This window comes from Oncorhynchus mykiss, chromosome 18 (genome assembly GCF_057628025.1).
Source record: "Oncorhynchus mykiss isolate SJ-2025 chromosome 18, ASM5762802v1, whole genome shotgun sequence".
NCBI lineage: Eukaryota > Metazoa > Chordata > Actinopteri > Salmoniformes > Salmonidae > Oncorhynchus > Oncorhynchus mykiss.
The window spans coordinates 65,463,884-65,488,614 of NC_143039.1; the positions used below are offsets into that span (position 1 = coordinate 65,463,884).

A 24,731-nucleotide genomic window follows, 5' to 3' on the forward strand; every position below is an offset into this window, starting at 1 on the left:
TCAGATGAGGCTCCTGCAGGTGAGAATAGAATTCAGATGAGGCTCCTGCAGGTGAGAATAGAATTCAGATGAGGCTCCTGCAGGTGAGAATAGAATTCAGATGAGGCTCCTGCAGGTGAGAATAGAATACAGATGAGGCTCCTGCAGGTGAGAATAGAATTCAGATGAGGCTCCTGCAGGTGAGAATAGAATTCAGATGAGGCTCCTGCAGGTGAGAATAGAATACAGATGAGGCTCCTGCAGGTGAGAATAGAATTCAGATGAGGCTCCTGCAGGTGAGAATAGAATTCAGATGAGGCTCCTGCAGGTGAGAATAGAACTCAGATGAGGCTCCTGCAGGTGAGAATAGAACTCAGATGAGGCTCCTGCAGGTGAGAATAGAATTCAGATGAGGCTCCTGCAGGTGAGAATAGAACTCAGATGAGGCTCCTGCAGGTGAGAATAGAACTCAGATGAGGCTCCTGCAGGTGAGAATAGAACTCAGATGAGGCTCCTGCAGGTGATAATAGAATTCAGATGAGGCTCCTGCAGGTGATAATAGAATACAGATGAGGCTCCTGTAGGTGATAATGGAACTCAGATGAGGCTCCTGCAGGTGAGAATAGAACTCAGATGAGGCTCCTGCAGGTGAGAATAGAACTCAGATGAGGCTCCTGCAGGTGAAAATATAACTCAGATGATGCTCCTGCAGGTGAGAATTGAAGGCATTCCCTAACTATGTGTCTCTGTGTTCTGTGTAGCAGGCGTTGGTTGCAGGAAATTAGTGTGTGTGTGTATATATGTTTCCGTACCTGTGTGTGTGTGTGTGTGTGTGTGTGTGTGTGTGTGTTTCCATACCTGTGTGTCTCTCTGATGAGGACAGCTCTGTGTAGCTGGCGTTGGATGCGTGCAGGCCTGGGGCCACAAGGGTGGACAAAGGGATGGACAGCCACCAGGACGAAGCCCTGACCATACAGCTCCCTCACCTGGACTGGTAACTCTCTCACTGACGACAGACACAGTACTGAGGACACAGACACCTCTGTAGAGAGAAAGAGAACGTGTGTGAGAGAGTGAGTAAGTGTGTGGGAGGGTATGTGTGGTTGTGTGTGTGGGGGGTATGTGTGGTTGTGTGTGTGTGTGTGTGGGGGGGGGTATGTGTGGTTGTGTGTGTGGTTGTGGGGGTGTGTGTGTGGTTGTGTGTCTGTGTGGGGAGTGTATGTGTGACTGTGGGGGGGGGGGGGGGGGGGGGGGGGGGTTGTGTATGTGTGGAGGTGTGTGTGGTTGTGTGTGTGTGGGGGGGTAGGTATGGTTGTGGGGTGTGTGTGGGGGGGTAGGTATGGTTGTGGGGTGTGTGTGTGTGTGTGTGTGGAGGAGGTGAGTTGGTGGGTGGGTGGGTGGGTATGTGTGGAGGTGTGTGTGGTTGTGTGTGTGTGGGGGGGGGGTAGGTATGGTTGTGTATGGGTGGGTGTGGGGTGTGTGCGTGTGTGGTTGTGTGTGTGTGTGTGTGTGTGTGTGTGTGTGTGTGTGGAGGAGGGTGAGTTGGTGGGTGGGTGGGTATGTGTGGTTGTGTATGGGTGTGTGTGTGTGTGTGTGTGTGTGTGTGTGTGTGTGTGTGTGTGGGTGGGTGGGTGGGTGTGGAGGAGGGTGAGTTGGTGGGTGGGTGGGTGGGTGTGAGTGGTAGAGACACACAAAGACAGAGGAAGAAAATAAGGGGAATGTGATTGAGAAAGCAAAGTAGTATATAGGGAGAGAGGGTGTAAGGTTATGGTTAGAGAGGGATTTGATTAGAGAGGGTTACGGTTAGAAAGGGTTATGGTTAGAGAGGGTTAATGTTATGGTTAGAGAGGGTTATGGTTAGAGAGGGTTAGGTGGAGAGAGGGTTAGGGGGAGCGAGAGTGATGGTTACGGTTAGAGAGGGTTGGGGTTGGGGGAGAGGGTGTATGGAAAGAGGGTGTAGGGAGAGAGGGTGTAGGGTTACGGTTAGAGAGGGTTACGGTTAGAGAGAGTTACAGTTAGAAAGGGTTAGGATTATGGTTAAAGATAGTTATGGTTAGAGAGGGTTAGGGTTAGAGAGGGTTATGGTTAGAGAGGGTTAGGGTTAAAGAGGGTTATGGTTTCGGGAGGACAAGTGCGCGAGCAAGAAATAAATCACAAGATCTGTATTTCGGTGTTCCTCAAGGTTCCGTTTTAGGACCACTATTGTTTTCACTATATATTTTACCTCTTGGGGATGTCATTCGAAAACATAATGTTAACTTTCACTGCTATGCAGATGACACACAGCTGTACATTTCAATGAAACATGGTGAAGCCCCAAAATTGCCCTCGCTAGAAGCATGTGTTCAGACATAAGGAAGTGGATGGCTGCAAACCTTCTACTTTTAAACTCGGACAAAACAAAGATGCTTGTTCTAGGTGCCAAGAAACAAAGAGATTTTCTGTTGAATCTGACAATTAATCTTAATGGTTGTACAGTCGTCTCAAATAAAACTATGAAGGACCTCGGCGTTACTCTGGACCCTGATCTCTCTTTTGAAGAACATATCAAGACTGTCTCAAGGACAGCTTTTTTCCATCTACGTAACATTGCAAAAATCAGAAACTTTCTGTCCAAAAATGATGCAGAAAAATGTATCCATGCTTTTGTCACTTCTAGGTTAGACTACTGCAATGCTCTACTTTCCGGCTACCCGGATAAAGCACTAAATAAACTTCAGTTAGTGCTAAATACGGCTGCTAGAATCCTGACTAGAACCCAAAAATTGGATCATATTACTCCAGTGCTAGCCTCCCTACACTGGCTTCCTGTCAAGGCAAGGGCTGATTTCAAGGTTTTACTGCTAACCTACAAAGCATTACATGGGCTTGCTCCTACCTATCTCTCTGATTTGGTCCTGCCGTACATACCTACACGTACGCTACGGTCACAAGACGCAGGCCTCCTAATTGTCCCTAGAATTTCTAAGCAAACAGCTGGAGGCAGGGCTTTCTCCTATAGAGCTCCATTTTTATGGAATGATCTGCCTACCCATGTGAGAGACGGAAACTCGGTCTCAACCTAAGTATTTACTGAAGACTCATCTCTTCAGTGGGTCATATGATTGAGTGTAGTCTGGCCCAGGAGTGTGAAGGTGAACGGAAAGGCTCTGGAGCAACGAACCGACCTTGCTGTCTCTGCCTGGCCGGTTCCCCTCTTTCCACTGGGATTCTCTGCCTCTAACCCTATTACAGGGGCTGAGTCACTGGCTTACTAGGGCTCTTTCATACCATCCCTAGGAGGGGTGCGTCACTTGAGTGGGTTGAGTCACTGATGTGAACTTCCTGTCTGGGTTGGCGCCCCCCCCCCCCCCCCCCCCCTTGGGTTGTGCCGTGTCGGAGACCTTTGTGGGCTATACTCAGCCTTGTCTCAGGATGGTAAGTTGGTGGTTGAAGATATCCCTCTAGTGGTGTGGTGGCTGTTTGGCCCTGTCTGGGGGTGTCATCGGATGGGGCCACAGTGTCTCCTGACCCCTCCTGTCTCAGCCTCCAGTATTTATGCTGCAGTAGTTCATGTGTCGGGGGGCTAGGGTCACTTTGTTATATCTGGAGTACTTCTCCTGTCCTTTCCGGTGTCCTGTGTGAATTTAAGTATGCTCTCTCTAATTCTCTCTTTCTCTCTTTCTTTCTCTCTCTCGGAGGACCTGAGCCCTAGGACCATGCCTCAGGACTACCTGACATGATGACTCCTCGCTGTCCCCAGTCCACCTGGCCGTGCTGCTGCTCCAGTTTCAACTGTTCTGCCTATGATTATTATTATTTGACCATGCTGGTCATTTATGAACATTTGAACATCTTGGCCATGTTCTGTTATAATCTCCACCCGGAACAGCCAGAAGAGGACTGGCCACCCCACATAGCCTGGTTCCTCTCTAGGTTTCGTCCTAGGTTTTGGCCTTTCTAGGGAGTTTTTCCTAGCCACCGTGCTTCTACACCTGCATTGCTTGCTGTTTGGGGTTTTAGGCTGGGTTTCTGTACAGCACTTTGAGATATCAGCTGATGTACGAAGGGCTATATAAATACATTTTATTTTATTTGATGTAGGAAAGAGAGAGAGATACAGAGGGAAAGAGAGTGGGAGAGTGAGAAAAGAGAGAGAGGAGTGGGAATGGCGGGGCAGAGCGAGAGAGAGAGAGAGAGGGAGAGAGAGAGAGGGAGAGAGAGAGAGAGAGGAATGGGAACGGGAGGCAGAGAGAGAGAGAGGGAGAGAGAGAGAGGGAAAGAGAGAGGGAGAGAGAGAGGAATGGGAACGGGGGCAGAGAGAGAGAGAGAGGGAGAGGGAGAGAGAGAGAGAGGGAGAGAGAGAGGAATGGGAACGGGGGCAGAGAGAGAGAGAGGGAGAGAGAGGGGGAGAGAGAGAGAGAGAGGGAAAATAGAGAGGGAGAGAGAGAGGAATGGGAACGGGGGGCAGAGAGAGAGAGAGGGAGAGAGAGAGAGAGGGAAAGAGAGAGGGAGAGAGAGATGAATGGGAACGGGGGGCAGAGAGAGGGAGGGAGAGAGAGAGAGAGGAGTGGGAACGGGGGGGCAGAGAGAGAGAGGGGTGTGGGAACGGGGGTGGGCAGAGGGAGGGAGAGAGAGAGGAGTCTGAATGGGGGGGACAGAGAGAGAGGGGGGTGTGTGAACAGGGGGGCAGAGAGAGAGAGAGAGAGGAGTGGGAATGGGGGGGGGCAGAGAGAGGGAAAGAGAGGGAGAGAGAGAGGAGTCTGAATGGGGGGGACAGAGAGAGAGGGGGGTGTGTGAACAGGGGGGCAGAGAGAGAGAGAGAGGAGTGGGAATGGGGGGGGGGGGGCAGAGAGAGAGAGCATTATTTAGATATTATAGTTTGAATTGAATAGTAACATAGCAGCTAAATATGCTGCTGATTAAACCGGAACTCATAGCCTCAAACCACAGCTTAACACTGTCTGGCTTTTGTTTAGTTCACACACACACAACCAAACTACACGTGTTTCGTTCTTCCAGAGGATATGTACAATAACTCTCCCACAGTGCAGAGTGTGTGTGTTCTTGCGTTTTCCTGTGAGTGTGTGTGCGAGCAGTCTTTCTCTCCTCTGGCATTGGGATAGCAGGGATGAGCTGTGACTGCAGTGTTAATGGTTATAGCTACCAGGATCAGCTCCTAGTTGCTCCCATTACAGAACACAATGGAGAGAGAGGAGCCATCAGGACACAATGAAGAGAGAGGAGCCATCAGGACACAATTGAGAGAGAGTGGAGCCAGCAGGACACAATGGAGAGAGAGGAGCCATCAGAACACAATGGAGAGAGAGAGGAGCCATCAGGACACAATGGATAGAGAGGAGCCATCAGAACACAATGGAGAGAGAGTGGAGCCACCAGGACACAATGGAGAGAGAGAGGAGCCATCAGGACCCAATGGAGAGAGGAGCCATCAGGACACAATGGAGAGAGAGAGAGAGGAGCCATCAGGACACAATGGAGTGAGAGAGGAGCCATCAGAACACAATGGAGTGAGAGAGGAGCCATCAGAACACAATGGAGAGAGAGTGGACACAATGGAGTGAGAGAGGAGCCATCAGGACACAATGGAGAGAGAGAGGAGCCATCAGAACACAATGGAGAGAGTGGAGCCATCAGGACACAATGGAGAGAGTGTGGAGCCATCAGAACACAATGGAGTGAGAGAGGAGCCATCAGGACACAATGGAGAGAGAGAGGAGCCACCAGAACACAATGGAGAGAGTGTGGAGCCATCAGAACACAATGGGGAGAGTGGAGCCATCAGGACACAATGAAGAGAGAGAGGTGCCATCAGGACACAATGGAGAGAGTGTGGAGCCATCAGGACACAATGGAGAGAGAGGAGCCATCAGGACACAATGGAGAGAGTGTGGAGCCACCAGGACACAATGGAGAGAGAGGAGCCATCAGGACACAATGGAGAGAGAGAGGAGCCATCAGGACACAATGGAGAGAGAGTGGAGCCATCAGGACACAATGGAGAGAGAGAGGAGCCATCAGGACACAATGGAGAGAGAGAGAGAGGAGCCATCAGGACACAATGGAGTGAGAGAGGAGCCATCAGAACACAATGGAGTGAGAGAGGAGCCATCAGAACACAATGGAGAGAGAGTGGACACAATGGAGTGAGAGAGGAGCCATCAGGACACAATGGAGAGAGAGAGGAGCCATCAGAACACAATGGAGAGAGTGGAGCCATCAGGACACAATGGAGAGAGTGTGGAGCCATCAGAACACAATGGAGTGAGAGAGGAGCCATCAGGACACAATGGAGAGCGAGAGGAGCCATCAGGACACAATGGAGAGAGTGTGGAGCCATCAGGACACAATGGAGAGAGAGGAGCCATCAGGACACAATGGAGAGCGAGAGGAGCCATCAGGACACAATGGAGAGAGTGTGGAGCCATCAGGACACAATGGAGAGAGAGGAGCCATCAGGACACAATGGAGAGAGAGAGGAGCCATCAGGACACAATGGAGAGAGAGAAGAGCTAATTAGAACACAACAGATAGAGAGAGAAGAGCCAATTAGAACACAATGGAGAGAGAGAGGAGCCATCAGGACACAATGGAGAGCGAGAGGAGCCATCAGGACACAATGGAGAGAGTGTGGAGCCATCAGGACACAATGGAGAGAGAGGAGCCATCAGGACACAATGGAGAGAGAGGAGCCATCAGGACACAATGGAGAGAGTGTGGAGCCACCAGGACACAATGGAGAGAGATGAGCCATCAGGACACAATGGAGAGCGAGAGGAGCCATCAGGACACAATGGAGAGAGTGTGGAGCCATCAGGACACAATGGAGAGAGAGGAGCCATCAGGACACAATGGAGAGCGAGAGGAGCCATCAGGACACAATGGAGAGAGTGTGGAGCCATCAGGACACAATGGAGAGAGAGGAGCCATCAGGACACAATGGAGAGAGAGAGGAGCCATCAGGACACAATGGAGAGAGAGAAGAGCTAATTAGAACACAACAGATAGAGAGAGAAGAGCCAATTAGAACACAATGGAGAGAGAGAGGAGCCAATTAGAACACAATGGAGAGAGAGAGGAGCCATCAGGACACAATGAAGAGAGAAGAGCTAATTAGAACACAACAGAGAGAGAGAAGAGCCAATTAGAACACAATGGAGAGAGAGAGGAGCCAATTAGAACACAATAGAGACAGCCATGGCATATCAGACCGTATACCACGGGTATGACAAAAAATGTATTTTTACTGCTCTAATTACGTTGGTAACCAGTTTATAGCAGCAATAAGGCACCTCGGGGTATATATGGGGTATATGGCCAATATACCACGGCTAAGGGCTGTTCTTATCGGTAAAATCGGTAATCGGTAAAATCATAGAAATTGTTGCATGTTGCGTTTATATATTTGTTCAGAATAAAATGCATCTCATGGTATATTTAAGCAATAAGGCCTGAGGAGGGGGTATATTGGTCATATATATGACCAATATCCCACGGCTAAGGGCTGTTCTTATGCATAACGCAACACAGCCTTAGCCGTGGGATATTGGTCATATATATGACCAATATACCCCCTCCTCAGGCCTTATTGCTTAAATATACCATGAGATGCATTTTATTCTGAACAAATATATAAACGCAACATGCAACAATTTCTATGATTTTACCGAGTTAAGGTTCATTTAAGGAAATCAGTCAATTGAAATAAATTCATTAGGCCCTAATCTATGGATTTCACATGGTCAGGGGTGCACATAAGCCCAGACAATAACAATTTGTTTTCCCCCACATAAGAGCAGTATTACAGACAGAAATACTCCTCCGTTTAATCAGCTGTCCGGGTGGCTGGTCTCAGTATATGACTACAGTATGTCTGTGTGTATGGAACTTGTACGTGTTTGAGGTGTGTGTGTGCGTGCGTATTGAGATGTGTATTGTTGTGTGTGTGTAATTAGGTGTGTGTGTGTCTATTGATGTGTGTGTGTAATTAGGTGTGCGCGTGCATGTTTGAGGTGTGTGTGTGTACATATTGAGGTGTGTGTGTGTGTGTAATTAGGTGTGTGTGTGTGTGTGTGTATTGAGGTGTGTGTGTGTGTGTAGCCTGTCTGTATGCTTGTCATCCTCTCCCATTCCATCTCATTTGCATGGGCCTGGAGAGACACTAGGCTGAATAAATTAACTGAGCTACACAAAGATGTGTTAGCCATCTCATTCTCAATCTGTTCCCCAGATCATCATCTGGCCTGTTCTCTCATACACACACACACACACACAAGTCAGTGGAGGCCTCTATGGGGAGGACAGCTCATAATAATGTCTGGAACGGAGCAAATGGAATGGCATCAAACACATGGAAACCATATACCTTTCCACTTATTCCACTTCAGCCATTACCACGAGCCCATCCTCCCCAATTAAGGTGCCACCAACCTCCTGTGATACCAGTGTTAATGTACATACACAAGCATGCACACACACACACACACACATCTACACACACTTTGCCACACATACTCATCACATGGAAACAAGCTTTTTTTCTAACATTAAAATCTCATACTAAAACACTGAATCTATAGGGATTCATCCCACCTCCCCTCTCTTCATTCTCTCCCTCTGGTCATAATAACAGCTGGAGATGGATACAATATGATTGTGTCACTAAACAGTAATTTAGGCATCATTATCTTAACACTCCTATTACACTAACCAGCAAGACATACACAACATATTTGGGTAATTCCCCCCTGCAGTGAAATAGGGAGGAGGTAGGGAGGAGTCATTTCATTTATACGTTTACCACATTGGCTTTAAGAGGGCTATCATTCCGCTCTGCCATGAGAACACTCTCTGGAAGTTTACAATGCCAGGTTCTGCCAGTGGGAATTTTGGATACCCACTCCTCTTGACTCTGTATGTCTTGACCGGTGGGACAGACAGAGGGACGGAGGAAGGTGACATTTACGGTCCAGGTGTTAATCAGCACTTCACCATTAAGAACCGCTATACTCCAGAATGGGAATATTGAATTCTGGAATCAGAATTATGAGTTATCAAGGTTCTCCAAATAGAACCTTGAGCTCCCAACGCTCCTGTAATCCTGACTGGTGAGGATCTGTGTGTGTCAAGAGTAAGTGGGTGGTGGGGATGATTACTCCCTCCCCAGGACATATTATACCTCCTTGACATTTCCTCAGTATCTTTTAATGACTAGCAGAGTGGAGCAGAGATATACGTGCCAACCACTGACTATAAAATAATACTCTACTGAAAGCATAGAGTTTCCCCACCGCTGAGGTATGAGACACACAGACACACACAACGCTGAGGTATGAGACACACAGACACACACAACGCTGAGGTATGAGACACACAGACACACACAACGCTGAGGTATGAGGAAAGAGCCTGCTGTTGGTCAGGGTCGTAACACACAGGATGCATCCCAAATTACACCCTATTCCCTACATACAGCACTACTTTTGACCAGTACCCATATTTCCCTGTATTTTTTATTTTACCTTTATTTATCAAGGCAAGTCAGTTAAGAACAAATTCTTATTTTCAATGACGGCCTAGGAACAGTGGGTTAACTGCCTGTTCAGGGGCAGAACGACAGATTGGTACCTTGTCAGCTTGGGGATTTGATCTTGCAACCTTTCGGTTACTAGTCCAACGCTCTAACCACTATGCTCTAACCACTACCTGCCGCCATATGTTGGAAATATGGTGCAATGTGGGAGGCAGACAATCTGTGGGGGTCGGAGTTTGGAGCATTCGTAGTACAGGAAATGCTTGACTAAGTGCACCGAGTTCGGATGAACTGACTGAAAACACTCCAAGACATTTCTGTAGTCTAGAGAGTAGAATATTGCTCGGTCTGAATACTGACTACATCAGTCACGTTTAAAATTCTATCAGTAAACCTCTTCATGCGTTTTCTACAGAGCTTAATATTAACACCGTACACACATTTTGATAGATTCACACAACACATGCAATCTCCTAAATCACTCATTCTGATACCTCAATACATCATCTGTTTTGATAGCTCAATATATGTGTGTTTTGATAGCTCAATATATCATCTGTTTTGATAGCTCAATATATGTGTGTTTTGATAGCTCAATATATCATCTGTTTTGATAGCTCAATATATCATCTGTTTTGATAGCTCAATATATCATCTGTTTTGATAGCTCAGTATACAATGTGTTTTGAAAGCTACGTTCAACAAACAATCTGAATAGCTGAATACATCAAACTTTGGCAGCTATATGCATCTTGGTCCCTGGCACATATGGGCGCACACAAAAGATCCACACCGCCTGAAGTTCCTATTCTGACTGACCTGCTTTATAGCCTTCATGGTCGTCACCAGTCAGAATTAGAACTGCGTTTCTTTCTCTACAGTGTCTCTAAAACTCAGCAGCTGACTTCAGAGCCCCAATGTGTCAGTTGAGGAGAGAAGCTTTAGTCACTGTGTGATCACACCTGACTCATTTTCCCACCCTCACTCTCCTCCTCTCTCTCCTTTCCTAACACATTTTCGCGCCCACTCTTTTTCTCCTTCTTTAATGGCCTCTCCCTCCATTTACTCACTCATATAAATGCAATATGCAACAACTTCAAAGATTTTACTGCGCTACATTTCATAAAAGAAAATCAGTCAATTTAAATAAATGAATTTCTATGCATTTCACATTACTGGGAATACAGATACGTAAAAAAAATTAAGTAGGGGTGTGCATCAGAAAATCAGTCAGTATCTGGTGTGACCACCATTTGCCTCATACAGTGCGACACATCTCCTTCGCATAGAGTTGATCAGGCTGTTGATTGTGGCCTGTGGAATATTGACCCACTCCTCTTCAATGGCTGTGCGAAAGTTGCTGGATATTGGCAGGACCTGGAACACACTGTCGTACACGTTAATCCAGAGCATCCCAAACATGCTCAATTGGTGACATACATGTCTGGTGAATACGCAGGTCATGGAAGAACTGGGACATTTTCATCCTCCAGAAATTATGTACAGATCCTTGTGACATGGGGCCATGTATTATCATGCTGAAACATGAGGTAATGGCGACGGTGAATGGCACGACAATGGGGCCTGGGGTTCTCGTCATGGTGTCTATGTGCATTCAAATTGCCATTAATAAAATGCAATTGCGTTCATTGTCCATAGCTTGTGCCTGCCCATACCATAACCCCACAACCACGGGGCACTCTGTTCACAATATGAACATCAGCAAACTGCTCGCCCACACGATGCCATACACATGGTCTGCGGTTGTGATGAAGGTTGGAGGTACTTCCAAATTTTTGTTCAATGATGTTGGAGATGGCTTATGGTAAAGAGATTAACAATCAATTATCTGGCAACAGGTCTGTTGGAACTTCCTGCAGTCAACATGCAAATTGCACACTCCCTCAAAACTTGAGACATCTGTGGCATTGTGTTGTGTAACAAAACTGTTCATTTTAGAGTGGCCTTTTATTGTCCCAGGCACAAGGTTCACCTGTGTAATGATCCTGCTGTTTAATCAGCTTCTTGATATGCCACACCTGTCTGGTGGATGGATTATCTTGGCAAAGGAGAAATGCTTACTAACAGGGATGTGAACAAATTTGTCCACAACATTTGAGAGAAATAAGCTTTTTGTGCATATGGAAAATCTCTGTGATCTTTTATTTCAGCTCATGAAACATGGGACCAACACTTTACATGTTTCATTTATATTTTTGTTCAGTGTATACATACAGTGCCTTGCGAAAGTATTCGGCCCCCTTGAACTTTGCGACCTTTTGCCACATTTCAGGCTTCAAACATAAAGATATAAAACTGTATTTTTTTGTGAAGAATCAACAACAAGTGGGACACAATCATGAAGTGGAACGACATTTATTGGATATTTCAAACTTTTTTAACAAATCAAAAACTGAAAAATTGGGCGTGCAAAATTATTCAGCCCCTTTTACTTTCAGTGCAGCAAACTCTCTCCAGAAGTTCAGTGAGGATCTCTGAATGATCCAATGTTGACCTAAATGACTTATGATGATAAATACAATCCACCTGTGTGTAATCAAGTCTCCGTATAAATGCACCTGTCACGTTCTGACCTCTATTTCCTTTGTTTTTGTATTTATTTAGTATGGTCAGGGCGTGAGTTGGGTGGGCAGTCTATGTTTGTTTTTCTATGTTTTGGTCTAGTTCTATGTTCGGCCTGATATGGTTCTCAATCAGAGGCAGGTGTTCGTCATTGTCTCTGATTGGGAACCATATTTAGGTAGCCTGGGTTTCACTGTGTGTTTGTGGGTGATTGTTCCTGTTTTTGTGTTTGCACCAGACAGGGCTGTTTTGAGTTCTCACGTTTCTTGTTTTTTTCCGTTAGTTTGTTCATGTATAGTGTCGTCAATAAATACAATGAACAACCACCACGCTGCGCTTTGGTCCGCCTCTACTTCACAAGAAGAGAATCGTTACAGAATCACCCACCACAACAGGACCAAGCGGTGTGGTAATGGGCAAAGGAGAAAGCAGCAGCAGGAGCAGCGCGAGGAGGTATGGACATGGGAGGACGAATTAGACGGTAAAGGACCTTGGGCTCAGCCAGGAGAATATCGCCGCCCCAAGGAAGAACGGGAGGCGGCGAAAGCGGAGAGGCGCTGGTACGAGGAGGCAGCGCGGCGTCGTGGATGGAAGCCCGGGAGTCAGCCCCAAAAATTTCTTGGGGGGGGGCTAACAGGGAGTATGGCTACGCCAGGTAGGAGACCTGAGCCAACTTCCTGTGGTTACCGGGGGGCTAGAGAGACCGGGCAGGCACCGTGTTATGCTGTGGAGCGCACGGTGTCCCCAGTGCGGGTGCACAGCCCGGTGCGGTACATTCCAGCTCCGCGTATCGGCCGGGCTAGAGTGGGCATCGAGCCAAGTGCCATGAAGCCGGCTCTACGCATCTGGTCTCCAGTGCGTCTCCTTGGGCCGGCTTACATGGCACCAGCCTTGCGCACGGTGTCCCCGGTTCGCCTGCATAGCCCAGTGCGGGCTATTCCACCTCGCCGCACTGGCAGGGCGACCGGGACCATTCAACCGGGTAAGGTTGGGCAGGCTCGGTGCTCAAGAGCTCCAGTGCGCCTGCACGGCCCGGTCTATCCGTCACCACCTCCACACCCCAGCCCTCCGGTGGCAGCTCCCCGTACCAGGCTGTCTCTCCGGCCCATCCGTCCAGAGCCTTCCTCCTCTCCAGCTCTGCCGGAGCCTCCCGCCTGTCCGGCGCCTCTGCCGGAGCCTCCCGCCTGTCCGGCGCCTCTGCCGGAGCCTCCCGCCTGCCCGGCGCCTCTGCCAGAGCTTCCCGTCTGCCCAGCGCCGCCAGCGCCGCCCGTCTGCCCAGCGCCGCCAGCGCCGCCCGTCTGCCCAGCGCCGCCAGTGCCGCCCGTCTGCCCAGCGCCGCCAGTGCCGCCCGTCTGCCCAGCGCCGCCAGTGCCGCCCGTCTGCCCAGCGCCGCCAGTGCCGCCCGTCTGCCCAGCGCCGCCAGTGCCGCCCGTCTGCCAGGAGCCGCCAATGCCGCCCGTCAGCCAGGGGCCGCCAGTGCCGCCAGTCAGCCAGGGGCCGCCAGTGCCGCCAGTCAGCCAGGGGCCGCCAGTGCCGCCAGTCAACCAGGGGCCACCAGTGCCGCCAGTCAGCCCAGCGCCAGCGCCGCCAGTCAACCAGGGGCCGCCAGTGCCGCCAGTCAGCCAGGGGCCGCCAGTCAGCCAGGGGCCGCCAGTGCCGCCAGTCAGCCAGGGGCCGCTAGAGCCCCTCCGCCCGGAGCAGCTGTCCCTCCGCCCCGAGCAGCTGTCCCTCCGTCCCGAGCAGCTGTCCCTCCGTCCCGAGCAGCTGTCCCTCCGTCCCGAGCAGCTGTCCCTCCGTCCCGAGCAGCTGTCCCTCTGTCCCGAGCAGCTGTCCCTCTGTCCCGAGCAGCTGTCCCTCTGTCCCGAGCAGCTGTCCCTCTGTCCCGAGAAGCTGCCCCTCTGTCCCAAGCAGCCCCTCTGTCCAGTGGGGTCATTGAGAGGGGTGGGCATGGTGAGTAAGCCACGGAGGCGGACAATAAGGCGGACTGAGACAATGGCAAAGTGGGGTCCGCGTCCCGCGCCAGAGCCGCCACCGCGGACAGACGCCCACCCAGACCCTCCCCTATAGGTCAAGGTTTTGCGGCTGGAGTCCGCACCTTTGGGGGGGGGTACTGTCACGTTCTGACCTCTATTTCCTTTGTTTTTGTATTTATTTAGTATGGTCAGGGCGTGAGTTGGGTGGGCAGTCTATGTTTGTTTTTCTATGTTTTGGTCTAGTTCTATGTTCGGCCTGATATGGTTCTCAATCAGAGGCAGGTGTTCGTCATTGTCTCTGATTGGGAACCATATTTAGGTAGCCTGGGTTTCACTGTGTGTTTGTGGGTGATTGTTCCTGTTTTTGTGTTTGCACCAGACAGGGCTGTTTTGAGTTCTCACGTTTCTTGTTTTTTTCCGTTAGTTTGTTCATGTATAGTGTCGTCAATAAATACAATGAACAACCACCACGCTGCGCTTTGGTCCGCCTCTACTTCACAAGAAGAGAATCGTTACAGCACCTGCACTGTGATAGTCTCAGAGGTCCGTCAAAAGCGCAGAGAGCATCATGAAGAACAAGGAACACACCAGGCAGGTCCGAGATACTGCTGTGAAGAAGTTTAAAGCCGGATTTGGATACAAAAAGATTTCCCAAGCTTTAAACATCCCAAGGAGCACTGTGCAAGCGATAATATTGAAATGGAAAGAGTATCAGACCACTGCAAATCTACCAAGACCTGGCCGTCCCTCTAAACTTTCAGCTCATACAAGGAGAAGACTGATCAGAGATGCAGCCAAGAGGCCCATGATCACTCTGGATGAACTGCAGAGATCTACAGCTGAGGTGGGAGACTCTGTCCATAGGACAACAATCAGTCGTATATTGCACAAATCTGGCCTTTATGGAAGAGTGGCAAGAAGAAAGCCATTTCTTAAAGATATCCTAAAAAAGTGTTGTTTAAAGTTTGCCACAAGCCACCTGGAAGACACACCAAACATGTGGAAGAAGGTGCTCTGGTCAGATGAAACCAAAATTGAACTTTTTGGCAACAATGCAAAACGTTATGTTTGGTGTAAAAGCAACACAACTCATCACCCTGAACACACCATCCCACTGTCAAACATGGTGGTGGCAGCATCATGGTTTGGGCCTGCTTTTCTTCAGCAGGGACAGGGAAGATGGTTAAAATTGATGGGAAGATGGATGGAGCCAAATACAGGACCATTCTGGAAGAAAACCTGATGGAGTCTGCAAAAGACCTGAGACTGGGACAAAGATTTGTCTTCCAACAAGACAATGATCCAAAACATAAAGCAAAATCTACAATGGAATGGTTCAAAAATAAACATATCCAGGTGTTAGAATGGCCAAGTAAAAGTCCAGACCTGAATCCAATCGAGAATCTGTGGAAAGAACTGAAAACTGCTGTTCACAAATGCTCTCCATCCAACCTCACTGAGCTCGAGCTGTTTTGCAAGGAGGAATGTTGTGCAAAACTGATAGAGACATACCCCAAGTGACTTACAGCTGTAATCGCAGCAAAAGATGGCGCTACAAAGTATTAACTTAAGGGGGCTGAATATTTTTGCCCGCCCAAGTTTTCAGTTTTTGATTTGTTAAAAAAGTTAGAAATATCCAATAAATGTTGTTCCACTTCATGATTGTGTCCCACTTGTTGTTGATTCTTCACAAAAAAATACAGTTTTATATCTTTATGTTTGAAGCCTGAAATGTGACAAAAGGTCGCAAAGTTCAAGGGGGCCGAATACTTTCGCAAGGCACTGTACATACATACATACAGAAAGTATTCATACCCTTTGACTTATTCTACATTTAGTTGTGTTACAGCCTGAATTCAACATTCACCCCTCTACACACAATACACCATAACGACAAAGTGAAAACATGTTTTTAGAAATCTTAGCAAATTTATTGAAAATGAAATACATAATTCTCATTTACATAGGTATTCAGACCCCTAAGTCAATACTTTGTAGAAGCATCTTTGGCAGCGATTACAGATGTGAGACTTTCCACACACAGATTGTGCAACATTTGCCCATTATTATTTTCAGAATTCTTCAAGCTTTGTCAAATTGGTTGTTGATGATTGCTAGACAACCATTTTTAGGTCTTGCCATAGATAATCAAGTAGATTTAAGTCAAAACTATACCTCTGCCACTTAGGAACATTCACTGTCCAGTGTAGATTTGGCCATGTGTATTAGGTTATTGTCCCGCTGAAAGGTGAATTCATTTCCCAGTGTCTGGTGGAAATTAGACTGAACAAGGTTTTCCTCAAGGATTTTGCCTGTGATTAGCTCCATTCCATTTATTTTTTATCCTGAAAAACTCCCCAGTCCTTAAAGATTAAAATCAAATCCATAACACAGTGGCAGTCACTGCCGTTTAAGATGAGGGAGGACAATCATTTTTTTATGAGCATGGCCTTATTTCTGGATGACTGTCATTCATATTGGGGCGGCAGGCAGCCTAGTGGTTAGAGTGTTGGGCCAGAAACCGAAAGGTTGCTAGACTGAATCCCCAAGCTGACAAGGTAAGAATCTGTTGTTCTGCCCCTGAACAAGGCAGTTAGCCCTCTGTTCCTAGGCCATCATGTTAAATAAGAATTTGTTCTTAACTGACTTGCCTAGTTAAATAAAGGTTCAATTAAAAAATAAATATCTATTCCAGTCACCCAGCTCAATGTAACATTGACAGGTTTAGGCTACTACATGATACTCAAATTGTTCCTATACCCATCATGAGGTTGCAACAACCTATGAAGGAAAGTTTACAACGTAGGTGCATAGGTCGAGAGAAAATTTGTAGTAATCAAGGTGACAGAAAGTGACACATTCAATACTACATTGCACACTTTTGCCTGCATCTAGCTGATCTAGGGTGCAATCAATAATCCAGTGTTTCCCAAACAAGGCTTCATGATTAGTTGACTATTTGAATCAGCTGTGTAGTGCTTTGAAGAAGAAAAAAACACATGTACCCCATGGGGTCCCCAGGACCGAGTTTGGGAAACCCTGCATTAGTCCAACAATTGCAAACAATAGTTTCTATTGGACAAATTCAGGTATGTTTATACCCATTCTGTTCTGTTTGCTTCTGTTTATGATACTATAAAAATAAATCCAACGGAATCGGTGGAATGAATACACCCCTGATCACACACAAACACAGTTCCCTTTCATTGCAGCCACATACAAACAGCATGATCACTTTCTTCATTTAACAATTCCTTCTAGCATCTACGCGCTCTCCTTCTCTCACCTTTTCCCTTCGCTTGTGGACTTTAGTGCACAACACAGTTGTGACCAGGCAAAAAAACTTTCCAAGTCAAACCGTCATATCATAATCGCTACACACAGCCTACATCATTGTCAACATAGTTACTAGAATTAACCAGCTAGTAAACCTGCTACAATCATGCAGTACAGTGTACAGTCAGCAAGCAGTTTAGCAGTTATACCGGCGGGCCCCTGGTTGCAATTAATTAATAAAACCAAACACGTTCCTGTGTGGATAGCCATAGCCTGCTAGCTAACATAGCATCCTTCTATGTTTGAGCCGGGTGTTTGAGTAGGCTAAACTAGCTAGCTGCATTCGCTAGCTAAGTGAAAAAATACAACAAAATATAGCTATCTCTCGCTATCTCTTGCATCTCTTTCATTTTAATTAGAAACTTATCATATCTGAAAATGTAGCTAGACTCTTACCCGTATAAATTAATAAACGCTTCATGGCAACGTGACTTTTCCGTTTGATTTGTAGCTAGCTGCAGCTTGTTTGGCCAGTTGTGTCAAGTCAATCTTGTTCACACTGGCTGTGTGCAGAAAGTAGTCCATCACAAATAAAGTAATAGTGCAAAAATGTCTTGAATACAAAGTTTTATGTTTGCAGCAAATCCAATACAACACATTACTGAGTACCACTCTCCATATTTTCAAGCATATTGGTGGCTGCATCATGTTATGGCAGTGGAGGCTCCTCAGAGGAGGAAGGGGAAGTGAAACATTTCAAAAAGTGAACCATTAAAGTTACCCTTTTCAGATAAAACTATACTAAATATATATAGCTAGCACTGCAGTGCCTAACATGTGGTGAGTAGTTAACTAAAAGAGAGAAAGACAATAGTTGAGCAGTTTTGAACAAATTCAAGTGAAAAAAATACTCACGCTCTCTCTTGATTCTTGAAGAAATGCATTTGTTCAAAACTGTTCAACTATGGTCTTTCTTTTAGTCAACTACTCACCACATTTTATACAATGCAGTGCTAGCTAACTGTAGCTTATTCTTTCAGTACTAGATTCATTATCTGATCCTTTGATTGGGTGCACAACAAGTCAGTTCATGCTGCAAAGTTTGAGGACATCCTCCAGAAGTTGTCAAAATTACTGTGTAAGTCTATGGAAGGGGGTGAGAACCATGAGAACCATGAACCTCCATGAGTACCCAGAGCAGGATGGAAACTAGCTGTCCTCCGGCAACGCCACGGTGCTACCCTACAGATTGCTGTTGAGGCTACTGTAGACCTTCATTGCAAAACAGTGTGTTTTAATCAATTATTTGGTGACGTGAAAATATTTAGTATAATTTCATCTAAAAAGGATATCTTTAATGTTTCACTTCCCCATCCTCCTCTGAGGAGCCTCCACTGCCATAAGATGATGCAGCCACCACTACGCTTGAAAATATGGAAAGTGGTACTCAGTAATGTGTTGTATTGGATTTGCTACAAACCAAACAGAAAAGACACGCTGCTGTGAAGCGTTCATTCATTTATACGGGTAAGAGTCAAGTTACATTTTCAGATATTATACGTTTCTAAACTTGCCAGAAAGTTGTTTTCATTGCAAGTTAAAGTGTACTGTTAGCTAGGTCGCAAACGTTAGCTTGCTGGCTCACTAGCTAACGTTACATGTATGATCTGTGTAGTAATATTATTAGTATCTCAGAAAGACATTTGCATTGCTAGTTATAGCCTAATGTCAGCTAGCTAGTTAACATTGAACTGATTTAGTTAGCTTTAGCTATCTGCAGATTTCTACTACAGCATTTCATGCATGGTGGCTAGCTATGACAATCCATTTGTACCATAGCTATGGGTTGGGATTATGGTTCATTTTTTAGCTAGCTAGCTACATGTCTAAACAAAAGACTCCACTTCACCAGATTACATGACCGATCAAGTTAGCCAGGTTTGTCTGGGGGTGATGACAGCCATCTATTGTATTTCATGTCTAGACAATAGTGACCCATCCATTTAGTTAGATGTGGCTAGGGGGTAGTTAAAACATTTCTTTAACATAACCTATCGATTTAGACAAGTGTATCTGGGTATAATAATAATTCTAAAATATGTTTTATCTGGACACATCCTAGTTTTGATATTGCTGTAATACAAATATGAAGTAACCATTTCACTGTAGCATGTAAACCTTTTGTATCCTGTGCATATCAACATATCAGGTTTGATTCTATTTCACATAGTGTGTGTTTACCAGACACGGCGATGTGAAGAACAACATGACCTGCACCAAAGTCAGATTAGGATATCTGGGCCAAGGATTAGATAAAGTGTATTTTAACCTGGAGTTTTTCCTTATTGTAGGCTACTACTTTCACCACTTTTAGTCTAGAAATCTTTGGTTGTTTACTACACTACCTTACTCACTCTGTTTAGCACATGTAACATATACGTTTTGCAAATTCATAAAATATTGTCTGTTTTGAATATTCAAACATAATACGAATTGTAATTAGTAACATATCATACTAAACAGAGAGTCTCGGATTTACGTACAGAATATTACGAAATGCTCTGAAATTAGGTTGCAGAGATTGGGTGTATTGATACACCATCCAAAGTGTATTTCATAACTTCAACATGCTCAAAGGTATATTTATTGTCTGTTTATTTTTTCACTCATCTACCAATAGGTGCCCTTCTTTGCGAGGCATTGGAAAACCTCCCTGGTCCTTGTGATTGAATCTGTGTTTGAAATTCAATGCTCGACTGAATTTGGCTGATTTTGGCTGATTTATTTTGATTTTCCCATGATGTCAAGCAAAGAGGCACTGAGTTTGAAGGTAGACCTTGAAATACATCCACGAGTACACCTCCAATTGACTCAAATGATGTCAATTAGCCTATCAGAAGCTTCTAAAGCATGACGTAATTTTCAGGAATTTTCCAAGCAATTGTGATACAGTGAATTAAAAGTGAAATAATCTGGTCTGTAAACAATTGTTGGAAAAATTACTTGTGTCATGCACAAAGTAGATGTCCTAACTGACTTGCCAAAACTATAGTTTGTTAACAAGAAATGTGTGGAGTGTGGAGTTTTAATGATTCCAACCTAAGTGTATGTAAACTTCCGACTTCAACTGTATTTAGGCTTGCCATAACAAAGGGGTTAAATACTTATTGACTACAGACATTTGAGCTTGGATTTTTTACATTAATTTTTTAAACATTTCTAAAAACATAATTCCACTTTGAATTTATAAGGGTATTGTGCGTAGGGCAAAGATAAAAACAATCACAATTGAATCACTTTTAAATTCAGGCAGTAACACAACAAAATGTGGAAAAAGACAAGGGGTGTGAATACTTTCTGAAGGCAATTATAAATATAAATATATATACAGTACCAGTCAAATTTTGGGAACACCTACTCATTCATAGGTTTTTCTTTAGTTTTTACTATTTTATACATTGTAGAGTAATAGTGAAGACATCAAAACTATGAAATAACACATATCATCATGTAGTAACCATAAAAGTGTTAGACAAATCAAAATATATTTTATATTTGAGATTCTTCAAAGTAGCCACCCTTTGCCTTAATGACAGCTTTGGTACACTCTTATTACCTTCCATTTGATATATGTTATTGATCAGAACACTTTCAAAAAGGGGAGCCGCCAGTTGTCCATCCCTGCTCTATGCCTTGAAGGAGAAACCGTTCAATCCAAAGCCAAGCCCATGTATCCGAGTGAATTAACAACTGTGACTAGATATAGTCTCTGAATGGAAATGAGTAGACAGACATGGTTATTTATTTGTCATTACTGTGTGGGAGTCATGAAGTCACAGAGGGAGAAATAATATTATTAATGGAAACTAAATTGAATTAAAGCGTAAATTTGACCGTGGGTTCTCTTCAATGTCAGCCTGAGAGACAGACCGATTCCTCACTGGACACATGCACACACAAACACTGTTTCTCTCACACACACACACCACATCTTTGTCTCATACACACATGCGTCTACACACACAAATCCCATTGCTGGGAATGAAGTCTCAATCTTCACAAACAATCAGATAATCCTTCAGGAATCCTTCACTCGCTCTCTTGGTCTCTCTCCATGACACACACATAAATATGTACACACACACAAAAACAATACTGAGTATCTTCCTTTATCCCCTCAGCAGAGCACTGCTATGCAGACATAAGGAGCTCATGTGGCATCAAGGAATTTACCATATAAATGACCTGCCTGTCTGTCTAGAGACAAGATGACAATTCTCCCTAGCCTGAAATCTATTGTGTGTGTGTGTGTGTGTGCGCACTAAAGTGAGGTTGAGTGTATGCATTTCGCTACACCACAAGCATTTCACTACACCCGCAAAAACACCTGCTAAACACGTGTATGTGACCAATACATTTGATTTGATGAGTTGAGTTCTTTTTTTTATGTGTTTGCACGCATTTGCATCTACAGTACAGCATGGGCATGTGTGCTGCTCTAAGCTGGCTCCCATCCATCTCATGATAAGCTTAACAGAAATGGAGGAGGCTGAATTCAGAGCTGTTGTCTGGATGGTCATGACTTCCTCTGCTAGAGTTCCAAATAGTGCCCTAGTCCTTTTATAGTGCACTATAAAAAGCAACCTAGTTCCTGTTGTATATGGAATAGGGTGCCATTTGGAGTGCAACCACTGTCTGTATTGGGCTGGCTGCTGAATGTTCTGTGTATGTAGCAAATTCAACAACTGACTGACTCAACTTCCTGCATCCATTCCTAAATAGAGTGTGAGGGAAAGTTCATTTTAACATGGACAAAGTGAGGTTTAAAAATCCAGAAACATCTCCCTTTATCGCACCCTCCCTCTCTCCCCAACTCTCTCTTTTCACTCTCTCTGCACAATCTCTTCTGTTCTGTCACAATAGCAGAATTAGTATATTTAGAACCCAGCAGCCTCATGGGACTTCTCATCAAACACTCCCAAAACACTGCTGCGCAAAACACACACACACAAAGACACACACACTTCATTCCCTAAACACTGTGCAAAACATCAACTACAGTACTCTCTCATCTTCCTCTCATTTTCAGAGGTAGGAAGGGGGCGTGGATTAGTCTGAACTGTACAGCTGAATCTTTGGTACTGTGGGATGCCTACTCACACTGAGATTATCTTGAAATATACACCCTGGTTACAAACCTTGGTCTTGAAGAGCTACAGAATTCCAAATTAGACTTCTAGCCACTTCATATACAGTGGGGTCTGAAATTATTGACGCCCTTGATAAAGATGAGCAAAAATGACAGTATAAAATAATTAAAATACCGAGCTATATTGTATGCTAAAAAAAATGGGATATTATATTATTTTATACTAGTACATTTCCTTAGAGAAAGACGGGTCATCATTCTAAATAAGAATTTGTTCTGTATAAATAAAGGTGAAATTAAGGTAAAAAAATATATTTTAACAAGTGCTACTTTTTTCTCCTAAAAAGGTAGGAGTCAAAATGATTGACACTCCTGTTTTTAATACCTTTAATTACCTCACCACGTGAGGATAAAGCCACTGAGATGTTTTTTCTGTTTTATGAGATTGGAGAACACATTGGGAGGGATCTTAGACCATTCCTCCATACAGAATCTTTCCAGATCCTTGATATCCTTAGTCTGCTCTTATGGACGGCCCTCTTCAATTCAAACCACAGGTTTTCAATGGGGTTCAAGTCCGGAGACAGACGGCCATTGTAAAATGTTGATTTTTTGACCAATTAACTATTTATTTGTGGATTTGTATGTGTGCTTGGGGTTAATGTCTTGCAGGAAGACCCACTTGTGGCCAAGTTTCAGCCTCCTGGCAAAGGCAACCAGGTTATTGGCTAAAATGTCCTGGTACTTGGAATCAAACCTGGAATCAAAATAGCCCCATAACATCAAAGATCCAACACCATACTTTACAGTAGGTATGAGGTTCTTTTCTGCTCATGCATTCTCATTTCGATGCCAAACCGACCACTGGTATGCGTCGCCAAAGAGCTCTATTTTCATGTCATTCAACAAAATGTAAACGCTTGGAGTTTGATAAATCTCATTGGCACATGGATTGGAATATACCAGTGCTTTGGTCAGGTGACATATAGATCTGTATAAATCAAATGGATTCCTGTCTAATCCTTTATGATGACTAGGGGTTGAATTGGAATTCACTACTGGAGCTAGAAGTGTGTGTGTGTGTGTGTGTGTGTGTGTGTGTGTGTGTGTGTGCCTGTCAGTATTCCCTACCTTCCTTCCCCAGCAGGAAATCCAGAAAGTGGTAGGTGTAGGCCACGCCCACCTTGGTCTCCACCTGCGGTCGTCGGAGGGTGGAGTAGATCTTCCCGGGACTCTTCTCCTCCCCAGTCCTCCGCAGCTTAGGAAGCCTGCAGCCCATCCCTCTGCAGGGAGAAAGAGAGGAGGGAGAGATAGAGAGGAGCTAGATTGAAAGGAAGAGAGAAAGCCAGGTAAGAAAGAGAGAGGTGAAGAGAACGAGATGGAGAGAAAGAGAGTGGGAGAGAGAGAGGAGTTTGATTGAAAGGAAGAGATAAAGCCAGGTAAGAAAGAGAGAGGTGAAGAGAACGAGATGGAGAGAAAGAGTGGGAGAGAGAGAGGAGTTTGATTGAAAGGAAGAGAGAAAGCCAGGTAAGAAAGAGAGATGGAGAGAATGAGATGGAGAGAAATAGAGTGGGAGAGAGAGAGGAGTTTGATTGAAAGGAAGAGATAAAGCCAGGTAAGAAAGAGAGATGGAGAGAATGAGATGGAGAGAAATAGAGTGGGAGAGAGAGAGGAGTTTGATTGAAAGGAAGAGATAAAGCCAGGTAAGAAAGAGAGATGGAGAGAATGAGATGGAGAGAAATAGAGTGGGAGAGAGAGAGGAGTTTGATTGAAAGGAAGAGATAAAGCCAGGTAAGAAAGAGAGATGGAGAGAATGAGATGGAGAGAAATAGAGCGGGAGAGAGACCGAACGGAGAGAGATGGAGAGAGAGATGGGGTGAGAGAGGGAAGAGAGAAATAATTAGCATAAAGATAAACTTGTTTCTAAATATAAACCCGTCACAGGTGTTGCATTATAGTATTAAACCCTGCCTCTGTCTGCCGTGAGAAACTATGGGGGAATAATGTGTCACAACGCACACACAGCTCGCACACACACAACCATGAACACGTACACACACCAATAATACAGGAATATGAATGTGTCAACCATTACATGGCTGGTGGCCTCAGATACGGGCATCCGCTAATCAAATCTGGGTGATTGGGAGCGACATGTTTGATCAGAATGAATTAAAGCAGAAATGAAACTCAGATTTCCTGCCCTGTCGACCATGACAACATTGGCACTGGAGGAGAC

General features: G+C 45.3%; 1 protein-coding gene across 2 annotated transcripts in view; it reads right to left on the minus strand.

Annotated features, from left to right (window-relative positions):
• rftn1a (raftlin, lipid raft linker 1a) overlaps positions 1 to 24,731 on the minus strand; it is a 58,600-nt gene that overhangs the window by 22,581 nt on the left and 11,288 nt on the right. Inside the window, exons 2-3 of one of the 2 annotated variants that reach the window (XM_021572569.3) lie at positions 23,624 to 23,813; positions 838 to 1,021 (exon numbers count right to left, since the gene is read on the minus strand). In XM_021572569.3, coding sequence (XP_021428244.3) covers positions 838 to 1,021; positions 23,624 to 23,771 — 332 coding nt within the window. In that variant the 5' untranslated portion in view covers positions 23,772 to 23,813. The remainder of the gene's footprint in view (positions 1 to 837; positions 1,022 to 23,623; positions 23,814 to 24,731) is intronic. The other variant, XM_090209095.1, reaches the window with a different exon arrangement.